The sequence below is a fragment of the Macrotis lagotis genome, chromosome 4 (genome assembly GCF_037893015.1).
Source record: "Macrotis lagotis isolate mMagLag1 chromosome 4, bilby.v1.9.chrom.fasta, whole genome shotgun sequence".
Taxonomy (NCBI): Eukaryota; Metazoa; Chordata; class Mammalia; order Peramelemorphia; family Peramelidae; genus Macrotis; species Macrotis lagotis.
Genome location: NC_133661.1, coordinates 52,835,445 through 52,854,299, shown reverse-complemented (window position 1 = coordinate 52,854,299; position 18,855 = coordinate 52,835,445). Strand labels below are relative to the sequence as shown.

The window sequence follows — 18,855 nt, the reverse complement described above, 5'->3', positions numbered from 1 at the left end:
AAACAGAAATTGGGCTGAGGTTATGACAGAACTCAAAAAAGACTGAAAATAAAATGAGGGAGTTAGAAGAAAAACTGGGAAAAGAAATGAGAGAGATACAGGAAAAACATGAAAATGAAGTCAGCAGTTTAGTCAAGGAAATCCAAAAAAATGCTGAAGAAAATAGCATGCTAAAAACCAGCTTAGGTCAAATGGATAAAACAGTTCAAAAAGTTATTGAGGAGAGGAATGCTTTAAAAAGCAGAATTGGCCAGATGGAAAAAGAGATGAGAAAGCTCTCTGAGGAAAATAAATCCTTCAGACAAAGAACAGAACTCAGGGAGATTGATGAATTTATGAGAAATCAGGACTCAATACTTCAAAATGAAAAGAATGAAAAATTAGAAGAAAATGTGAAACATCTCATTGAAAAAACAATGGAAAATAGATTTAGGAAAGATAATTTAAAAATTATTGGAATACCTGAAAGTCATGATCAGGAAAAAAGCCTTGACATTATTTTCAAAGAATTACTACAGGAAAATTGCCCTGATATCCTAGAAGCAGAAGGAAAAATAGAAATGGAGAGAATCCACTGATTCCCCTGAGAAAGAGATCCCAAAAAAACCAAGCCCTAGGAATATTATAGCCAAGTTCCAGAACTCCCAAGTCAAAAAGAAAATATTACAAGCAGCCAGAAGGACACAATTCAGATACTGTGCAGGATCACACAGGACTTAGCAGCAACTACATTAAAAGCTCGTAGGGCTTGGAATATAATTTGCTGGAAGGCAAAAGAGCTTAGAATGCATCCAAGAATCAACTACCCAGCAAGGCTGAATGTCCTCTTCCAGGGAAAAAGATGGACTTTCAATGATCCAGGGAAATTTCAAATGTTCCTGTTGGAATGGCCAGAGCTGAACAGAAGGTTTGATCTTCAAATACAGGACTCAGGCGAAGCATAGAGATTGGAGGAGAAGGGGAAAATAGGAGGGACTTAATGATGATGAACTGCATATATTCCTGTATAGAAGAATGACACTGATAATACTTATATGAACCTTCTCAACAGCAGGTAGAAGGAGTTTTTATAGATGAAGCACAGGAGAAAGCTGAATTTGAAGATAAAATACGGTGTGAAAATGGAGTCAATAGAAAAAAGGGAAATGTAATGGGAGAAAGAAAAAGGAGAGGGGGAATAGGACAAGATATTTCATATAAGATTTTTCTTTATTACAATGAGCTATTGCAATGATATGGAAGGGGGGAAGGCAAGGGGGAATGAGGGGAATCTTCGCTCTCATCAGAGGTGGCTAGAAGAGGAAACAGCATATATACTCAATAGGGTATAGAGATCTGGAGTAAGAAGGAGGGGGGGAGCAGGGGGAAGGGGTGGGGATGTGAATGAAGGAGGAGAGGAAGGACCATGGCGGGAGAGTGGTCAGATATAACACATTTTCTTTTTTACTTCTTGCAAGGGGCTGGGATTGGATGGCCTGTCTGGGACCATAGGGCCAGGTGGATGCTGGGTCTAAGGGGTGGTATGGGGGCTCGGGGCCTCTTGGCCCCAGGGCCAGGGATCTGTCTTTTGCACCACTCAGCTGCCCTACAGCAGAGTCAGAGTGAAAGGAGAGAGAAAATATAGTACATGGTAGTGGAGAAATAAGAAAGGAGGGAGTTGCGATCAGCAATGGCAATGGTGGAATAATATGGAAGTAACTTTTGTGATGGACTTATCATAAAGAATGTGATCCACCCACGACAGAGTTGGTGGTGTTGGAACACAGACTGAAGCAAATTTATTATTATTATTATTATTATTATTATTATTATTATTATTATTATTATTATTATTATTGGCGGGTGCAGGGCAAATGGGGCTGGGTGGCCTACCTGGGGCTGCATAGCAGGGTGATCATTGGGTGTCTGAGGCTGGATTTGGACCCAGGTGCTCCTGGCTCAAGAGCCAGTGCTCTGTCCATGCCCAGCCACCCCTACTATTATTACTATTTTATTTTATTTTAGGTCTTTTTTTTTCTTTTTTTGCTTTATGCAAGGTGGTGGGTTTGGAGTGGCTTGCATATCACACAGCTGGGTGATTGTTGGGTGTACGGGGTTGGATATGGGCTCAGATGCCCCTGGATCCAGGGCTGGTGTTCCATCCACTGCACCACCTGGCCATACCTACAATTATTACTATTTTTTTATTTTAATTTTAATTTTTTCTCTCCCCTTTATCACTCCAGTGAGTCTATATTTTTTTACTCTTAAACAAGAATATCTTATTAATGTATAAAAATATTGTACAAAATGAGAATAAATATTAAATAAAAAAAAACAATACATACAGATCCCACATTCTGTAGGTGTAGTGGCAAAGCAGATAGTAATGGATCTTTTAAAATGTCTTTTCAAAAGCTGAGAGAACCAAATCCATTTCTTGTGTTTAACCATTTCATGGCTGGCAGATCTTTGGTTGGTGTTTACAGTAACTAAAAGGGCTTGTTCTCCTGGATAATGGGTACCAGGTTGAACAGAGTAGGTGGGGGAGGAAGGAGAAAGCTTTTCTAAGAGCTCTTGAACTTTTCTTGTTCATTGATAAAAGCTGGCCAGTGGTTGGTGTTCACATTAATCAGAAGAGACCTTTGCCATCAACCTGGAATTTAAGGTTGTAAGCTGTGTCTTAGAAATTGTTTATTTTCCCTGCTTTTTTGATATTGCTAGCCTTCAGGATATTTCTTTTACTGGATATTATCATTGGCTGACCTATCTGGGTTAGTTCTTTTCTGTGGTCAACAAGCTGTTGATTTCTAACTTGAATTTTATAGCAGTTGTGATCAAAATGTAGAGTGGGAGTGATCTATAATGGCTTTTACAAACCCTATTTCAAGTTTGACATTTTCAGTTTCTGCTGAGTTTTAGTTCTCTGTTAATTGTTCATACTGATAGCAATACCAGCAGGTCTGCCCCCAGCGGAGTCCAGAGTACTGGATTAAAAAAGAAATCAATCAAGCACCTGAGATAACGTGGTGATTGCTAATGGTAAATCAAAGAATTGAGCATTTCAGCAAGGTTGAAGTAGTGTTGTTGCAGTAGATTAAGGGCTTCAAAATCAGGAAATGGCCATTAATTTACAGCTATAATTTTACATCTCCAGGAAGACTTGTAAGAATGGTTTTCTGCCTTATAGAAGTCTACAGTCAGCATTTTTTTTTTAGTTGATGTAAGCCTTAATTAACAGTTTGAGCAAACCTAAGAGATTTTTCATCTTTTCCTTAATTTAGGCAGACCTTTCTCAGTGGTCCATTTAGATAGCCACATGTTACCTTACCATTTATCTGATGGATACTCAGTAAGATCTTCATTATATAACAAGTCTTGGTAGACAGTATCCCCAGGTATCAATCTCTTAGTAGCCACAATTGCTAAAGATCTGTATTAGAAAGTTCTCATTTGTCAAAGTCCTTGCAACCTTGAAATGTTTCCTCATAAGAAACTGTTTTGGTTTTATCAATTGAAAAAAATATTTTAGATCTATTATTGTTTACTTTTCCTCTGCACTCTGTCCTGGCTCTTTTCTCTTCTCCTTTTTACTATTTCACTTGGTGATCTTATCAGCTTCCAAGAATTGTGTTATTTCTATGCCAGTGATTCTCAGATTTTTTTGTTTTGTTTTTATTGATATGCTTTGTTTTTACATTAATTTAAAGATTACCCCCCCTCAATGAGGTCTTTTGTAACAATATAAAGCACTTAATTAAAATTAAAAATATACAGACCTTATCTGAAAGTGCATGCAACATTACACATCTGTATTTCCCACTTCTCTATTTACAAAGTTAATGATTGAGGTCAAGATGGCAATTTAAGGGCAGGAATTCCCAGAAACTCTTCCCTAAAGAGCTACAAAAGCCATAAAATTATAACTAGCCAAAATTTAGAGGGGCAGAACCCACAGAAAGACTGAGTGATACAATTTCCCAGTCCAAGACAACTTGGAAGATTCAGAGTAAAGATGTGTTCCACAGGGATGGGGGATTGGAAAAAACTGCAATGAGGCTAGGCTGCAGCCACGCTATGCTGGAGCAAACCAGGAACAGCAGGGGTGGTTTCCAGACCTCTTGTCCCAGGGATTGCTGGGATGGCTTGGAGGATCAGTGAGAGAATTCTGCTGCACCAGAATGATTCAGTGCTGGCCTTGGAGCAGCCAGGTGGCAGGAACTTGCTGGGCCACCCAACAACTGCTTCCAGAGAGCTCAGGCCACTGACAGTAAAGGAGTGGGGAGAGACTACAAAGGTCTCTCTGCTATATCTAGAACTTTGCCCACACTCAGACCTAGGTTGCAATCTGGGTCCCTATACCACTATAGAAGAGCAGGGATGCTCCTCACAGATCCAGGAGAGCAGTCATAACCTTTCTTAAGACTTGGAGGAATTGAGTCCTGGGGATAGGACCCCAGAAGCTTTGGAAGGACAGTAAATCATGTCATAGGCTGAGAAAATGAGCAAACAACAGAAAAAGAAGAACCTGACCATAGAAAATTACTTTGGTACCATGGAGGATCAAAACACATACTCAGAAGGTGACAAAATTGAACCTTCTGTATCCAAAGCCTCCAAGAAAAATAGGGATTGGTCTCGGGTTATAGAAGAGCTCAGAAAAGACTTTGAAAATCAAGTAAGGGAGGTAGAGGAAAATTGGGAAGAGAAATGAGAGCAATGCAGGTAAATCATGAAAACTAAGTCAGCAGCTTGATGAAGGAATTACCAAAAAATTCTGAAGAAAATAACAAATTAAAAACCAGTTTAGGTCAAATGGAAAAAGCAACCCAATAAGCAAATGGGGAGAAGAATGTCTTAAAAATCAGAATTAGCTAGTTGGAAAAGGAGATAAAAAAGCTCTCTGAAGAAAATAATTTCTTAAAATGTAGAATGGAGCTGAGGGAAGCAGATGACTTTGTGAGAAACCAAGAAACAATAAAACAAAACCAAAAGAATGAAAAATTAGAAGAAAATATGAAATACCTCACTGGAAGTACAACTGACCTGGAAAACAGATCCAGGAGAGATAATTTAAAAATTATTGGGCTACTTGAAAGCCATGACCCCTGAAAAGAGAAGAGATTTCATTGTTCGAGAAATAATCCAGCAAAATTGCCCTGAGATCCTAGAAGCAAAAGCTAAAATAGAGATTGAGGGAACACACTGATCACATTCTGAAAGAGACCCCCCCCAAAAAAACTCCCAGGAATATTATAGTCAAATTCCAAAACTCACAAGTCAAAGAGAAAATAATACAAGTTGCCAGAAAGAAACAATTCAACTGCTGTGGCACTACAGTTAGGATTACACAGGATTTGGCAGCATCTACATTAAGGGTTTATAGAGCTTGGAGATATTCTGGAAGGCAAAAGAGCTTGAATTACAACTGAGAATCATCTACCCAGCAAAACTGAACACCCTCTTTCAAGGGAAAAGATGAATATTCAACGAAACAGGGGACTTTCAAACTTTCCAGTTGAAACAACCAGAGCTGAACAGAGAGTTTGATCTCCAAGTACAGGACTCAGGTGAAGCACAGAGGGAGTGGATGGGAAGGGCAAATATGAGGAATTGAATGATATTGAACTGAGGGCATTCCTGCATAGAAAGAAATACTGATAACTCATATGAAACTTCTCATTTATAAGAGCAGTTAAAAGGAGAATATTTAGACAAGGTACAGGAGGGAGTTGAATATAATGGTATAATATATTATAAAAATGGAATCAATGGGTAGTAGAGCAAAGTAATGGAAGAAAGGGAACAGAGAGAGAGAGGTGGAGTGGGTTAAGATATTTCACATAAAAGACTCAAGAAAAAGCTTTTGTAATGGAGTGGAAAGGGGGAAGATGAGGGGATATGAGTGTGCTTTTATTTTCATCAGAATGGGCTTAGAGAGGAAATAACATACATACTCAATAGAGTATAGAAATCTATCTTACCCCAGGAAAAAAATGAGAGGAAATGAATGGGATAAGGGAGATGGGGAGGGGAGAGGGGGAGTAGGTGGTAGAAGAGAGAGAAGATTGTGGGAGAGAGTAGTCAGATGCAGCATGCTTCTGAGGAGGGATAGGGTGAAAGGAGAGAGAGAATAGAATAAATGGGAGTGGGAAGGAATAAAATGAAGGGAAAATGCAGCTAGCAACAGCAGCTATGAAAAAGATATTGAAGCAGCTTCTCTGATGGACTTACAATGAAGACAAAGCTGATGGAATCTGAACACAGACTGAAGTACACTTTCTTTTGTCTCTCCATTTCACTTGAGGTTTCTCAATCTTTTTTGGGGGGAGAAAGGTTTATGTTTACTTTTGCAACAAGATTATTGTAATAATGTGAAAACAAATAAATAAACCTTAAAAAAATTAACAAATCTCTTTCTCTCTCTCTCACTCTTCACCCCATTGGGAAAAAGAAAATAAAAGACTTTCCCTGTAACAAATATGTATAGTCAGTCAAGATAAATTGACAAAGTCCCTCAATGGTTGTATGCAATATATCTATGTATATGTATACATAGATATATATGAGTCTGTGTATCATTCTGTACCCTATATCCCAACCATCACTCTCTCTGTCATGTATGGCATGTTTTAGTTATTGGTCATTTAAAATTATGGATAGTTATTATGTTGATCACAGTTCTTAAGGTTTCCAAATTGTTTACTGTTTACAGAGTTGTTATTGTTTTCCTATTATTATGGTACATTGTTATTCTAGTTCTATTTTTCATTCTTTATTAGCTTCTGAAGCTCTTCAGATTTGTTCATTTTATATTGATGTTATAGTATAAAACAGTGCTGTCAAATTCAGATTGAAATGGAGACCACTAAACTATCTAAGGATCCTTGAGGGGTGTATAGAAAGATGTAGAAAACCATATATTGATATTATCTAGGCTTTAGTGTATTTTTATTTATTTTAATAATATTTACCAGTTATGTTTTTAATTGTTCTTAATAGTGTTGCAATCTTATTAATTGTTCTGGTTCTGCCTGCTTCAGTCTGCAATCCTTTATATGTGATTTGATAATCTTTTTAAAAAGTCATTATTTTTTCATTTCTTAACAGTGCAATGGATTTTATCACATACATGAATTACAATTTATTTACCTATTCTTCAAATGATGGTCATTCCTTCAATTGTTAGGGGATTTTTGACATCCGTGGCTATAAATATTTTTATCCAAATGAAGTTTTTTCTTTTTCTTTTTTCTCTTTAGATTATAGACCTATAGGTGGCGCAATGGATAGGACACTGACCCTGGCATCAGCAGGATCTGAGTTCAAATGTGACCTCAGACAATAATTGCCTAGCTGTTGTGACCTTGGGCAGGTCACTTAAACCTATTGCCTTAAGTAAATCAAATAGATTATAGACCTTGCAGTAACTTACTGTCCATAATGAATTCCAAATTGATTTTCAAAATACTTGTATCTATTCACAGGTCTATCAATAGTACTTTTATGTACCTAGTTTCCCACATTTTCTTTTTTTTATCATCTTTTTTATTGCTGAATATGGAGTGGAATTGCGTAATTACTTTACTTTGCATTTATCAAATTAGTAGTATTTTGAAGCATTTTTTTTATATGACTATATAGCTAGTTTGGGATTCTTCCCTTAAGAATTGTCTTTTTGTAATCAGTTTTCAGACAAAGAAATCAACTTTAAATTTAGCCATATAAAAAATTCTATTGATTAGAGAAAAGCAAATTAAAACAACTCTGAGTTATTGCATGACACCTGGCTGATTGGCTAATATGATAGAAAAGGAAAATGATAAAAGTTGGACGGATTTGGGAAATTGAAATGTTAATTCATTGTTGATGGAATTGTGAACTGATCCAACCATTCTAGAGGGCAATTTGGAAGTATATCCAAAGGGCTATAAAATTGTGTATAAAACTCTTTGATCTAGGAATACCACTCTTTGATGTATTATCCCAAGGAGTTTTTTTTTAAGGTTTTTATGAGGCTACGGGGTTAAGTGGCTTGCCCGAGTTTTTTTTGTTTTTTTTTTTAAAGAGAAAATGACCCATTTGTAGCAGTTCTTTTATGGTGACAAAGAATTGAAAGTTAAAGAGATGCCTATCCATTGGGAAATGACTGAACAAATGGTGGTATATGTGCTACATGTGGGGTATATAACACAATGGAATACTATTGTGATGTAAGAAATGATGAGCAGGTGGTTTTCAGAAAAACCTTGCAAAGACTTACATGAACTGAGGCAAAGAAATGAGTAGAAGGAGGAGGATATTGTACATAGTAACAACAATATTGTAATGATTTTCAACTGTGAATGACTTAGCTCTTCACAGCAATACAATGATCTAAGACAGTTCCAAAGGACTCATGATGAAAATACTATCTATCTCCAGAGAAAGATCTGATGAAGTTTGAATAAACATCATAGCATATTATTTTTCACTTTGCTTTTTTCATGATTCTTTTTTTTTTGGTCTGTGTTTTCTTTCACAACAATATTTTTCATGATTGTACATATATAACCTTTATCAATCTCAGGGAGTCTCAGGGAGGACGGGAGGGAGGGAGGGAGGGAGAGAGAGAGAGAGAGAGAGAGAGAGAGAGAGAGAGAGAGAGAGAGAGACACAGAGAGAGAGAGAGAGAGAGAGAATTTAGAACTGAAAATTTGAAAGAATGAATGTTAGCAGTTGTCTTTACATGTAATTGGGAAAAAATAAAATAAACAAAACAAAAAAGAAAATTGCCTATTTGTGTCCTTAGACCATTTGTCAGTTGTGACTCTTTTTTCTTGTAAATTTGAATGCCTTATGTATATTTGAAATGAGATATTTATCAAAGAAACATAAAGACCCCCCCCAATTGTTTTTCTTTTAATTTTGGCAAAATCTTGGATTTTTTGGGTAAAAACTTTAAAATTTTATGTAATCAAGATTATTTATTTTATCCTCTGTAATCATCTTTATCCCTTGTTTAGTCATAAATTTTTCTCCTATCCATAGATCTGATAATTTTTTCCATGTTTCCCTAATTTGTTTATGATGTGACCTTTTATATATTCAGAGATGTGTGAGCTATTAGACTAAATCTAATTTTTTTCATTGTATTTTTTCCATATTCTGTTTCCCCAGAGGTTTTTGTCAAGAAGTCTTTATCCTAGTATTTGGATTTTTTTTTAATCAAATACTGAATTACTAATTGCATTTGTTTCTATATGTTGTATAATATGTTTCACTGATTAATTTTCCTATTTCTTTTTTGGTATTTTATTAATTTATTTTTCCAACTGCATGCAAAGTTAGTTTCGACAATCATTTTTTTTTGCAAGATCTTGTTTCACATTTTTCCTCCCTCCTTTCTCTTCCCCCTCCCCCTAACAGAAGGCAATCCATGCTAAGCATAGATTCTATCACATTGTGAAAGAAGAATCAAATCTAAACAGGAAAAAAAAATAGAGAGAAAAAAACCATAATATATAAGACAACTTTTAAAAATTGAATTTTCCTAATTTTTTTAACCAGTCCTAAATTGTTTTGGTTTTTTTTTTTAAGATTTTTTTTTCAAGGCAATGGGGTTAAATGGCTTGCCCAAGGCCACACGACTAGGTAATTATTCAGTGTCTGAGGTCAGATTTGAACTTAGGTACTCCTGACTCCAAGGCCAGTGCTCTATTCACTGTGCCACCTGACCTCCCCATTTGGTTCATTTTTGTAAGTAGTTTGTTCTTGTATTTACATAGTCTTGTAGGTAGGGAGATATCTTGGATACCTTCCATGTGTTTTATGCATTTGGTATTATTTGTTGATGACTTGTGTGAATTTATTTTATATCCTACAAGTTTCATAAAGTTATTAATTGTTCCATATCATTTACTAAAAGTTGTAATTTTTGTTTTTTCTTTACTATAATTATTCACTCAGTCCTTTTCTTATCTTATTGCTGTTGAAGGAATTTCTAGTACGATGTCAAATAGAAGTAGAAACAATGGACATTTTTTTCTCACCCTTGGATTTTTTTAGAGAAGATTCTAATTTATCTCTTGATATATAATAGTATCCTTTGGTGTATATTATTTATTATTTTAATGAAAGGTCCATTTACGCTTAAGTTTTCAAATGTTTATTTTTTAAACAAAAATATGAATGTTGGATTTTTCAAAAATGTAACCATATGATTGTGACTGATTTTGTTGATATATTCTAGTTAATAATTTTCCTAATATTAATGCTATATTCCTGGTATAAATTTGACCTGGTCTTAGTATTTAATTTTGAGATATGCTGTTTTAGTCTTTTTGCTAATATTTTATTTAATATTTTGTATCTGTGTTTATTAGGAATATGGGTCTATAATTTTTTCTTTTTTGTTCTTTTTGATTTATGTATTAAGACTATTGTATCAAAGAAGAAATTTGATATTATCCCTTTTGCCATTTTTTGCAAAAAAATATATACTATTGGAATTAATCACTCATTGAATGATAGAATTCAGTTGTGAATATATCTGGTCCTATAGTTTTTTCCTTTAAAATTAATTTGTGACTTTTTTACTTTATTTCTCTGAAAGTATATTATTTAAACTATTTTTTGTCTATTAAATATTTTCATTTGCTGTTACATCTTTTTTATACTAGCAATGTGATTTTCTGCTTTTTTATCAAATTAGCTAATGACTTAATTGTTTTGTTTTTATTTAATTTTTTGTTTTCAATTTTGTTAATTTCTTTAATTTTCAAGATTTCTACTTTAGTATTTAATTGAGGTTTTGAAATTTGATGTTTTCTAATATTTTTAGTTATAGTCCTATTCATTGATTTTTTTTCTCTTTTTGTTAATTAAAGGATTTAGAGACATAAATTTTTCCTTAAGGCCTGATTTGGCATCATCCCCCACATTATTGATTATTGTTTCATTGTTGTCATTATCAATAATGAATCAAATTATTACTTTGTTCTTTGGTGTACTTCTCCATTTTGCTGGTTCTTTAAGTATTCCATTTTTATACTCTTTTGTATTCTTTCTCACCTGTCTTTTTGTTTTTCTTTATCTGAATTGGAAATGAACTGAAACTGACTGGCTTTATAGATTTCCAGAAGATCAAGGTTTCAGAGTTGACCATTTTTTGTTCTGTTTTAAGACATGTAGAATGGACAGGGAAAGAGAAGAGAGAAAGAGGGGGAAAAAGAAGGCAGTATAAAACTGAAGGGGTGGCTAGGTGGCGCAGTGGATAGAGTACTGGCCCTGGAGTCAGGAGTGCTTGAGTTCAAATCCGGCCTCAGACACTTAATAATCACCTAGCTGTGTGGCCTTGGGCAAACCACTTAATCTCATTTGCCTTGCAAAAACCTAAAAATAAATAAAAAAAATAAAAAATGATTGAAATTATAAACTGGCCATGATAGTTTTTTTTTTACCTGGATTACTATTTCACCATTTTTATTTATCTGCAAGATTGATGTACGTGTGTTGATCTAGTGAAAGTCCAAGAAAATGTATTATCAGAAATTTGGAGTGGATCTGTGGTTTCTTCCCTCCTTTCCTGCAGAATAATCATTACTCCTAGAATACAGGTCTCATTATGTTACTTCCCACTCCCATCTTCCATTTAATAAACTAAAATGACTTTCTGCTATTTCATTTAGAAAATATAAAATTTTTTGGCATTCAAAGTAGAACCTCGTTTGATTTTCCCTTTCTCTCCAGGTACTTTCTAGGCTAGCCAAACTAGCTTTACTGGTTCTTTTGCAGCTCACTGACTTTCCTGATTCTGCCTTTATACTGGCCATTCCCTTTGCCTGGAATTTATTTTTTCATTCCTTCCTACTTTCCTTCAAGATTTAGTTCAGGGGCTGCCTTCTGCAGAAAGCCTTTTACTCTTTCTCCATAGCTTCTGCATCTGTTTCTGTTTCATATGCTTTGTTTCTTCCTGTATATGTTTATGTTGCCCCCCCCCCCCACTTCCTTAGAATGCAATTTTGAGGGAAAGGACTTTTTGTTTTTGTCTTTGAACCCCCAGTGCATAGCACAGTGCTTGACATCCAGGATTTGCTTAATGTGTTGATTATATAGTCCTTTTCCCAAACATTTTTAAGGCCATTAGATATCAGTTCCCTATTAAATTTTTTTTTAAAAAATTGTCATTTTTGTTTCCATTTATTATAACTTCAGGAGCTTGAAACCAAGTTCTGTTTTCTATCATTGGGTTTTTTTTAAATAACATAAGAGATTAAGAAGAATCTTGGAATGTCATCAGATAGTAAATCATTAGATAAGATAGGATTATTCTTAAATAAACTCAGAAAGATATGTTTTAGGAAGTTGATAACTATAAGATTCTTCAGGGTGAATTGTGTAACTTGAAAAATAAAAAGAAAGAAATATAAAAATTGAAATCCTTCCTTAGCTTTAACTCTGTAGTCTGAACTGTACATTATGTATGCTTTTTTTCAGGAAGGTTAAGATTCTCTATGTACTTGTTTAGGAATCTTCTAATAATGTTACCACAATATTTTGAAGAGTCTCAGGAATTAAATCTAAAACAGATTTACTACATAATATATTTATATAGTACTTTAAGAATCATAAAGCTGTCTTTTTTCTTTTTTTTTTTAAGGTTTTTGCAAGGCAATGGGGTTAAGTGGCTTGCCCAAGGCCACACAGCTAGGTAATTATTTAGTGTCTGAGACGGGATTTGAACCCAGGTACTCCTGACTCTAGGGCCGGTGCTTTATCCACTGCATCACCTAGCCGCCCCAAGATCTGTCTTTCCAAAAACTATTATTGTTCCCACTTTATAGATGAGGAAACTGACTCAGAGAAATTAAAAATAACTTATTAAATTAAATTATATAAATTCAAAATAACATCCTCATTCATACTCAAGAAAAACAAAATCTGATCATTCTGTTTGCCTAATAGAGATATTTCCAAATGTGATGAAATACTCCTTAGTGTACAGTGTATCCATGGCCAAAGGTGAACTATAAAACTGAGCAGTATATGCACAATTACAAAATAGCTTATTTTGATGTAGTATTTGAAAGTTTACAAAGCATTTAATGTACTTATTCATTTGTTTTAGTTATATCAGGGAAACCTCTAATAGGTTGATGCTGTTATTCCCATTTTACAAAGCAAGACTTTAAGCCTACAGGTTAAATGACTGGCCCAACCAGTAACTTTGCAAGGCAGGATTTGATTCAGAGTTTATTTATTTTCAGTTTAGTATTCTCTACTTGTTAATCTACCTGTGTTTATCTCAATGTGCTTCATCCATATTAGACCTCAAACTTCAACATAGGCACCATAATTTACCCTAGGTTCATACTAGTTCAGTCCTCTTATTTTATAGATGAGCACACTAACACACAGAGAGGTTAAGATCACGCAGGGAGGAAGTGGTCAAGTCAGGATTCAAACTCACAACTTCTGGCTCCAAATAATTCTTTTTCAAATTTATAACATTTGATTCACTTATTTTGTAGAATATATCCAAATATATCCAAGAGTTGATTAGTGGAATGGATTAGATACATGAAACAGGGAGGCAAAGTAGCTTAATGTTCAGTAAACAAAAAACCTCTAAATCTACAATTTCTGAGGAACTGGAATGCAATCTGGTTTAAATTAGGTTTAGAACAATTCAGAGCATATAACAAGATAAACTCCAAGGAATAGGTGATTTAAATATAAAAGATCACGTTATAAACAAATTAGAGGAGCAGGGTAGCAAGTAAGCTTGTCCAGAAATATGTTTCTGTTCCTTGTGTCCATTACCTCTCTGTCAGAAGAGTAATGGGCTTCTTCACAGGTCTTTGAGAGACATAGCTGATCATTGAATTAACAAGAATTGTCTTTCAAAACTGTTCTTTACAGCATGTTGTTCTTATACAAGTTGCTCTCTGGTTCTGTTCTAGTTACTCCATTGTGTTTCAGTTTATAGTGCCTGGGATTCTTTGAAATCACCTCTTTTGTAATCTCTTGTAGCACAATAATATTCTATTACATTCATATATCACAGTTAGTTCATTCCTCATTAGGTGGGAAACCCCTTAGATTCTGATTATTTGTGTTTCTCTCCCCCCCCCCCCCATACTGTCTTAATTTGTCTTTTAAGATCAGTATAAATTTTTTTTTTTGAGTTACTATTTCCTCTTCTGGAATTATCTTCCTTCTTAAATCAGCACCTTCTTCCCCACTTTCCCCTTTTCTGTTGAATTTGATTATCTTGATACCAAACTCTTTGTGTGTGTGTCTGTGTGTGTTTTGCTTTCTTTTGTTCATTTCAGCTGAGAATGAGGTTTATTTGATGCTTTATCTCTCCATTGTTCTGGGATTTTCATCTGAAAGACTTAAAAGTTCTCTTTCATTAAAGATCATTTTCCCTCTATAATTTATATTCAGCTTTGCAAGATAATTATTTTTAGTTATTAATGTATCTTTTGCCTTTTAGAATATTGTTTTTAATGATCTCCACTCATTTTTAGTAGAAGCTGCTAGTTAGTTCTTTGCTACTTGAACTGCTTCTTTCTGGATTTTTTTTTGACAATTTTCTTTGGGAAACTCTGTGGCTTTTGCTATGAATTTGCTAGGGTTGGAGTTTCTTTCAGTAGATTCTTTGATGCTTTCTTTTTTTTTTTAGGTTTTTGTAAGGCAAATGGGGTTAAGTGACTTGCCCAAGGCCACACAGCTAGGTAATTATTAAGTGTCTGAGACCTGATTTGAACCCAGGTACTGCTGACTCCAGGGCCGGTGCTTTATCCACTACGCCACGCCACCTAGCCACCCTGATGCTTTCTTTTCTAATAGATCTGGAAAGTTTTCATTTATGATTTCTTAAAACATAATACCAGACTTTAAAAAAATATGATTTTCTGGGAGTTTGATGTCCTTAAAATGTCTCTCATTGACTTGTTTTCTTGGTTAGTTATTTTTTTAACTCAGATGTCATATTTTTTCTCTTTTTTCAGTGTAGGTTTTTATTCTAATATTTCTTGCTATCTCATGGAGTTACTAAATATTTTTTTGCCTATTCTAGTTTTCAGAAAGTCTGTTGGCTTGGGTATGGCTTAACTTTTCTATTTTATTTGTTCGCCTAGTATTTCCTTAAAAGCTATTATTAATACTAGTAATTTATCTCTTGATTAATTTCCTTCAAGTGTTCATGTAGGCTTTATGGAAAATATATTCTTTTTTTTTAAGATTTTATTTATTTTGAGTTTTACAATTTTTCCCCTAATCTTACTTCCCTCCCCTCCCCCCTAAAGAAGGCAGTTTGTCAGTCTTTACATTATTTCCATGATCCAAATTGAGTGTAATGAGAGAGAAATCATATCCTTAAGGAAGAAACATAATGTATAAGAGATAGCAAAATTATATGGTAAGATAGGTTATTTCCCCTAAGTTAAAGGTAATAGTCTTTGGTCTTTAATTCTTTCTCTGGCTACAGATGGTATTCTCCATCACAGACAGCCCCAAATTGTCCCTGATGGTTGCACTCATGGAATGAGCGAGTCCATCAAGGTTGATCATCACCCCCATGTTGCTGTTAGGGTGTACAGTGTTTTTCTGGTTCTGTTCATCTCACTTAGCATCAATTCAAACAAACCCCTCCGGGCTTCCCTGAATTCCAATCCCTCCTGGTTTCTAATAGAACAATAGTGTTCCATGACATACATATACCACAGTTTGCTAAGCCATTCCCCCAATTGAAGGACATTTACTTGATTTCCAATTCTTTGCCACCACAAACTGGGCTGTTATGAATATTTTTGCACAAGTGATGTTTTTACCCTTTTTCATCATCTCTTCAGGGTATAGACCCAGTAGTGGTATTGCTGGATCAAAGGGTATGCACATTTTTGTTGCCCTTTGGGCATAGTGGAAAATTTATTCTTTAGCATGAGCCTCTGTTTTCAGTTGTTTTAGAATTAGATTTGCAGTAATTTTTTAATTTTAATAGTATTTTATTTTTTTAATATGTAAAGATAATTTTCAACATTCATTTTTATAAGATTTTTGAGTTCCAAATTTTTTCCCTTCTTTCCTTCCTTTCCTTCCCTTTCCCCTCCCCAAGATAGGTAGCAATCTAATGTAGGTTATACATATATAATCATGAAACACATTTCCAAATTAGTCATGTGGTAAAAGAAGAATCAGAGCAAAAGGGAAAAATCATGAGAATGAAAAAAAAAACCCAAAACAAAACAAATAGTGAAAATGGTATGCTTTAATATGCATTCAGATTCCATAGTTCTTTCTCTGGATGTGCATAGCATTTTCTGTCATGAGTCTTTAGGTATTGTCTTGTGTCATGTATTACTGAGAAGAGCCAAGTCAATCATAGTTAATCATCACACAATATATATATAATAAATAAAAAGCTTCAGAGAAATCATGTAGGGCTAAGAAAAGATATTTGGATCAAGCAATTAAGATGGTGTTAGTAACCTCAAGAAAGCAGTTTCAGTGGTGTGAAAGCTGGGTTTAGGGTTCAGGAAGTGAATGAGAAGTGAAGTGGAGACAGTGAATACAGAAAATCATTTCTAGGCATTTGTCAAAGGAAATTGATACGGAATTATAACTTAGAAGAAAGATGAAGTAAAGTGAAGATGTGATGATGTTTGTAGGCAAAGTGGAATGAAAAGCAGCCAGGGGATAAGGAGACATTAAAAATGAAAAGGAACAATAGAGCAGATAGATGGAAGATGAGAAGGGTTGGTATCAAGAACACAAGTGATAGGGTTAGCTTTGGTAAGGAGGAAGCTCCTTTTTCTTCATCTTAGAATAATGCAAAAGAGGAGAGGATGGAGAATAAATAGGACAGATTTTTGATGTATAAAGTAAGGGAGAAAAGAAAACTTAAAACAGATGGCCAATTTTTCCTCCTTCCTTAGTAAAGTGTGAGATAAGGTCTTCCAAGGAGTGGGAGGGGGTAAGGGAGTTGTCTAGGAGATCTAAAGAGAGAGAAAGTTTGGAATAGCTGTTGAGGCTGAGATAGTCAATTCAGGAAGAATAAAAGGGTTGTCTTTGCATCAGTGAAGGTTCAATTTAGATAACAAATTTGTGGCAAATCTAAACAGTAGAATTGTGACTTTCTCCCCATTGTTCAGCAGCATGTGAGTAAATAAAGGAGCCAGAGAAAGAGTGTAGGAGGACACCCAGAAGTGAACAAACCAAGGGATTAGAGAGTTTCCAGGAAGAGTGGGGTTGTCCCAACAAAAGATAAGTAAAGAAAGATGAAGAAAGAAAAGGCATTCAGATTTAGTAGTAAGTTTGGCATTCTGAGGCAAAGAATTAGCCATCTAGAGAGTGGTAGCAGTGAGTAGGAATGATTCTTTTTTTCTTTTAGGTACAATGGATATTTCAGCTAATTGGTATTAGAGGTTTCTAGATCATCAGAATAGGTTAAGAGCAAAAGATATTTTTAGAAACTATACCTGATATATTATCTACTTCCAGATAAAGAACTGATGGACTCAATACAAACTGAAACATGTTTCCTCCTTTTAATCTTCCTTTCTTCCTTCCCATGTACTCCTATAAGTTCAACCCAGGAAGTCTAGCTAATGTCTTGGTGACTTTGATTTTTCTCTTGACATCTTAAGTATACCAATGAGGTATATGAGCTAACTGTTGCTTATCACTTGATCTTGCCACATGACCAATTTTCTCTTTTGCTGTTTTGTGTTTTGGTAACATCCCTTACTCCAAAATTTCTAATTTGTCCTATGTTACATCCTGCTTACGCTCATTGTACATTGCTCTTGTAGTGATTCTTCTGAGACTAGTAGTCTTATTATTCATAGTTGATGAAAGAAAAGGAATGGAAAATTGGCGTGATAAATTTTTCTGTTAGTTTAGAGATCACTTGGCAAATTTCTTGAATGTAATCTGTTTTCTCATAATATTATTCAATTTTCATATAGGAAAAAACCTTTTCCTTTTCTTCTTATGACAACAGGATCATGGGATCAGCAATTGTCTTTTCCAAAATCCAGCAAAACTTCATCTAACTATTGGAACTCTAGTGCTTCTCAATGATCAAGAGATTCAATGGGCATGTGAACTCCTGCAGCAATGTAAAGAAGATTTCATCAAGTAAGTAATATGTGGGGAAAGAAAGGATAATCTTCGAATATACTACATATCTTTTCAGAGAACTGTACTGTTGAATCAACAACATTAAATGATTCATTCATCTGTAGCACTTACAGTAAACAGAGATTCACTCATTTACTCATGAAGTAAAATTTAAATATAGATATATCATTAAATTGTTTGTTATAACTTGTGTATGAACAGTTTTTTGATGTTGAGAAATTTAGTTCAGATGGTGCAAAATGCACTTTCCCCAAAGTGATTTTCTTGTGCCCATTTAATCCCATTGCTTTAAATCAATAAAATTTGAAAAAAAATCCTATGAAAAAAATCACAAATTGATTTGGTTTGTGTTATGCCTTTCATTTGTAACCTCCAGTGAAAACATAGATTCTGTGTGTTGTACTTCCATTAGTGCTGGAAAAAACTGCTTTTTTGGGCTCTTTACCTAGAATTTGTAAAAACTTCATATTCTCAATTGAATATTTGCAAATTCCAGTTCTTTTATTTGTTTTTGCTATAAAAAATAAGATAGACTTAGTCATTGAAAGAATTAATTTTTACTCTTTAACTTGTTTCTAGGGCAATTAACCTGCATCCAAAGAAATAAAAGCCATTGCATAAATTTCTAGTCATAGGTTTGTTTATTGTGTAATCTCTCTTACAGCTAAAGGAATAATACTGTGTAGAATTAAAGTCTTAAAGAGAGATAAGATATGTTATTTAAAAAATTATTGGTTCTCTTAATTT

General features: G+C 34.4%; 1 protein-coding gene across 6 annotated transcripts in view; it reads left to right on the top strand.

Annotated features, from left to right (window-relative positions):
* ASCC1 (activating signal cointegrator 1 complex subunit 1) overlaps nt 1-18,855 on the top strand; it is a 135,324-nt gene that overhangs the window by 60,980 nt on the left and 55,489 nt on the right. For all 6 annotated transcript variants that reach the window (XM_074232791.1, XM_074232793.1, XM_074232792.1 and 3 more), the window contains one exon: nt 17,969-18,105. In XM_074232791.1, coding sequence (XP_074088892.1) covers nt 17,969-18,105 — 137 coding nt within the window. The remainder of the gene's footprint in view (nt 1-17,968; nt 18,106-18,855) is intronic.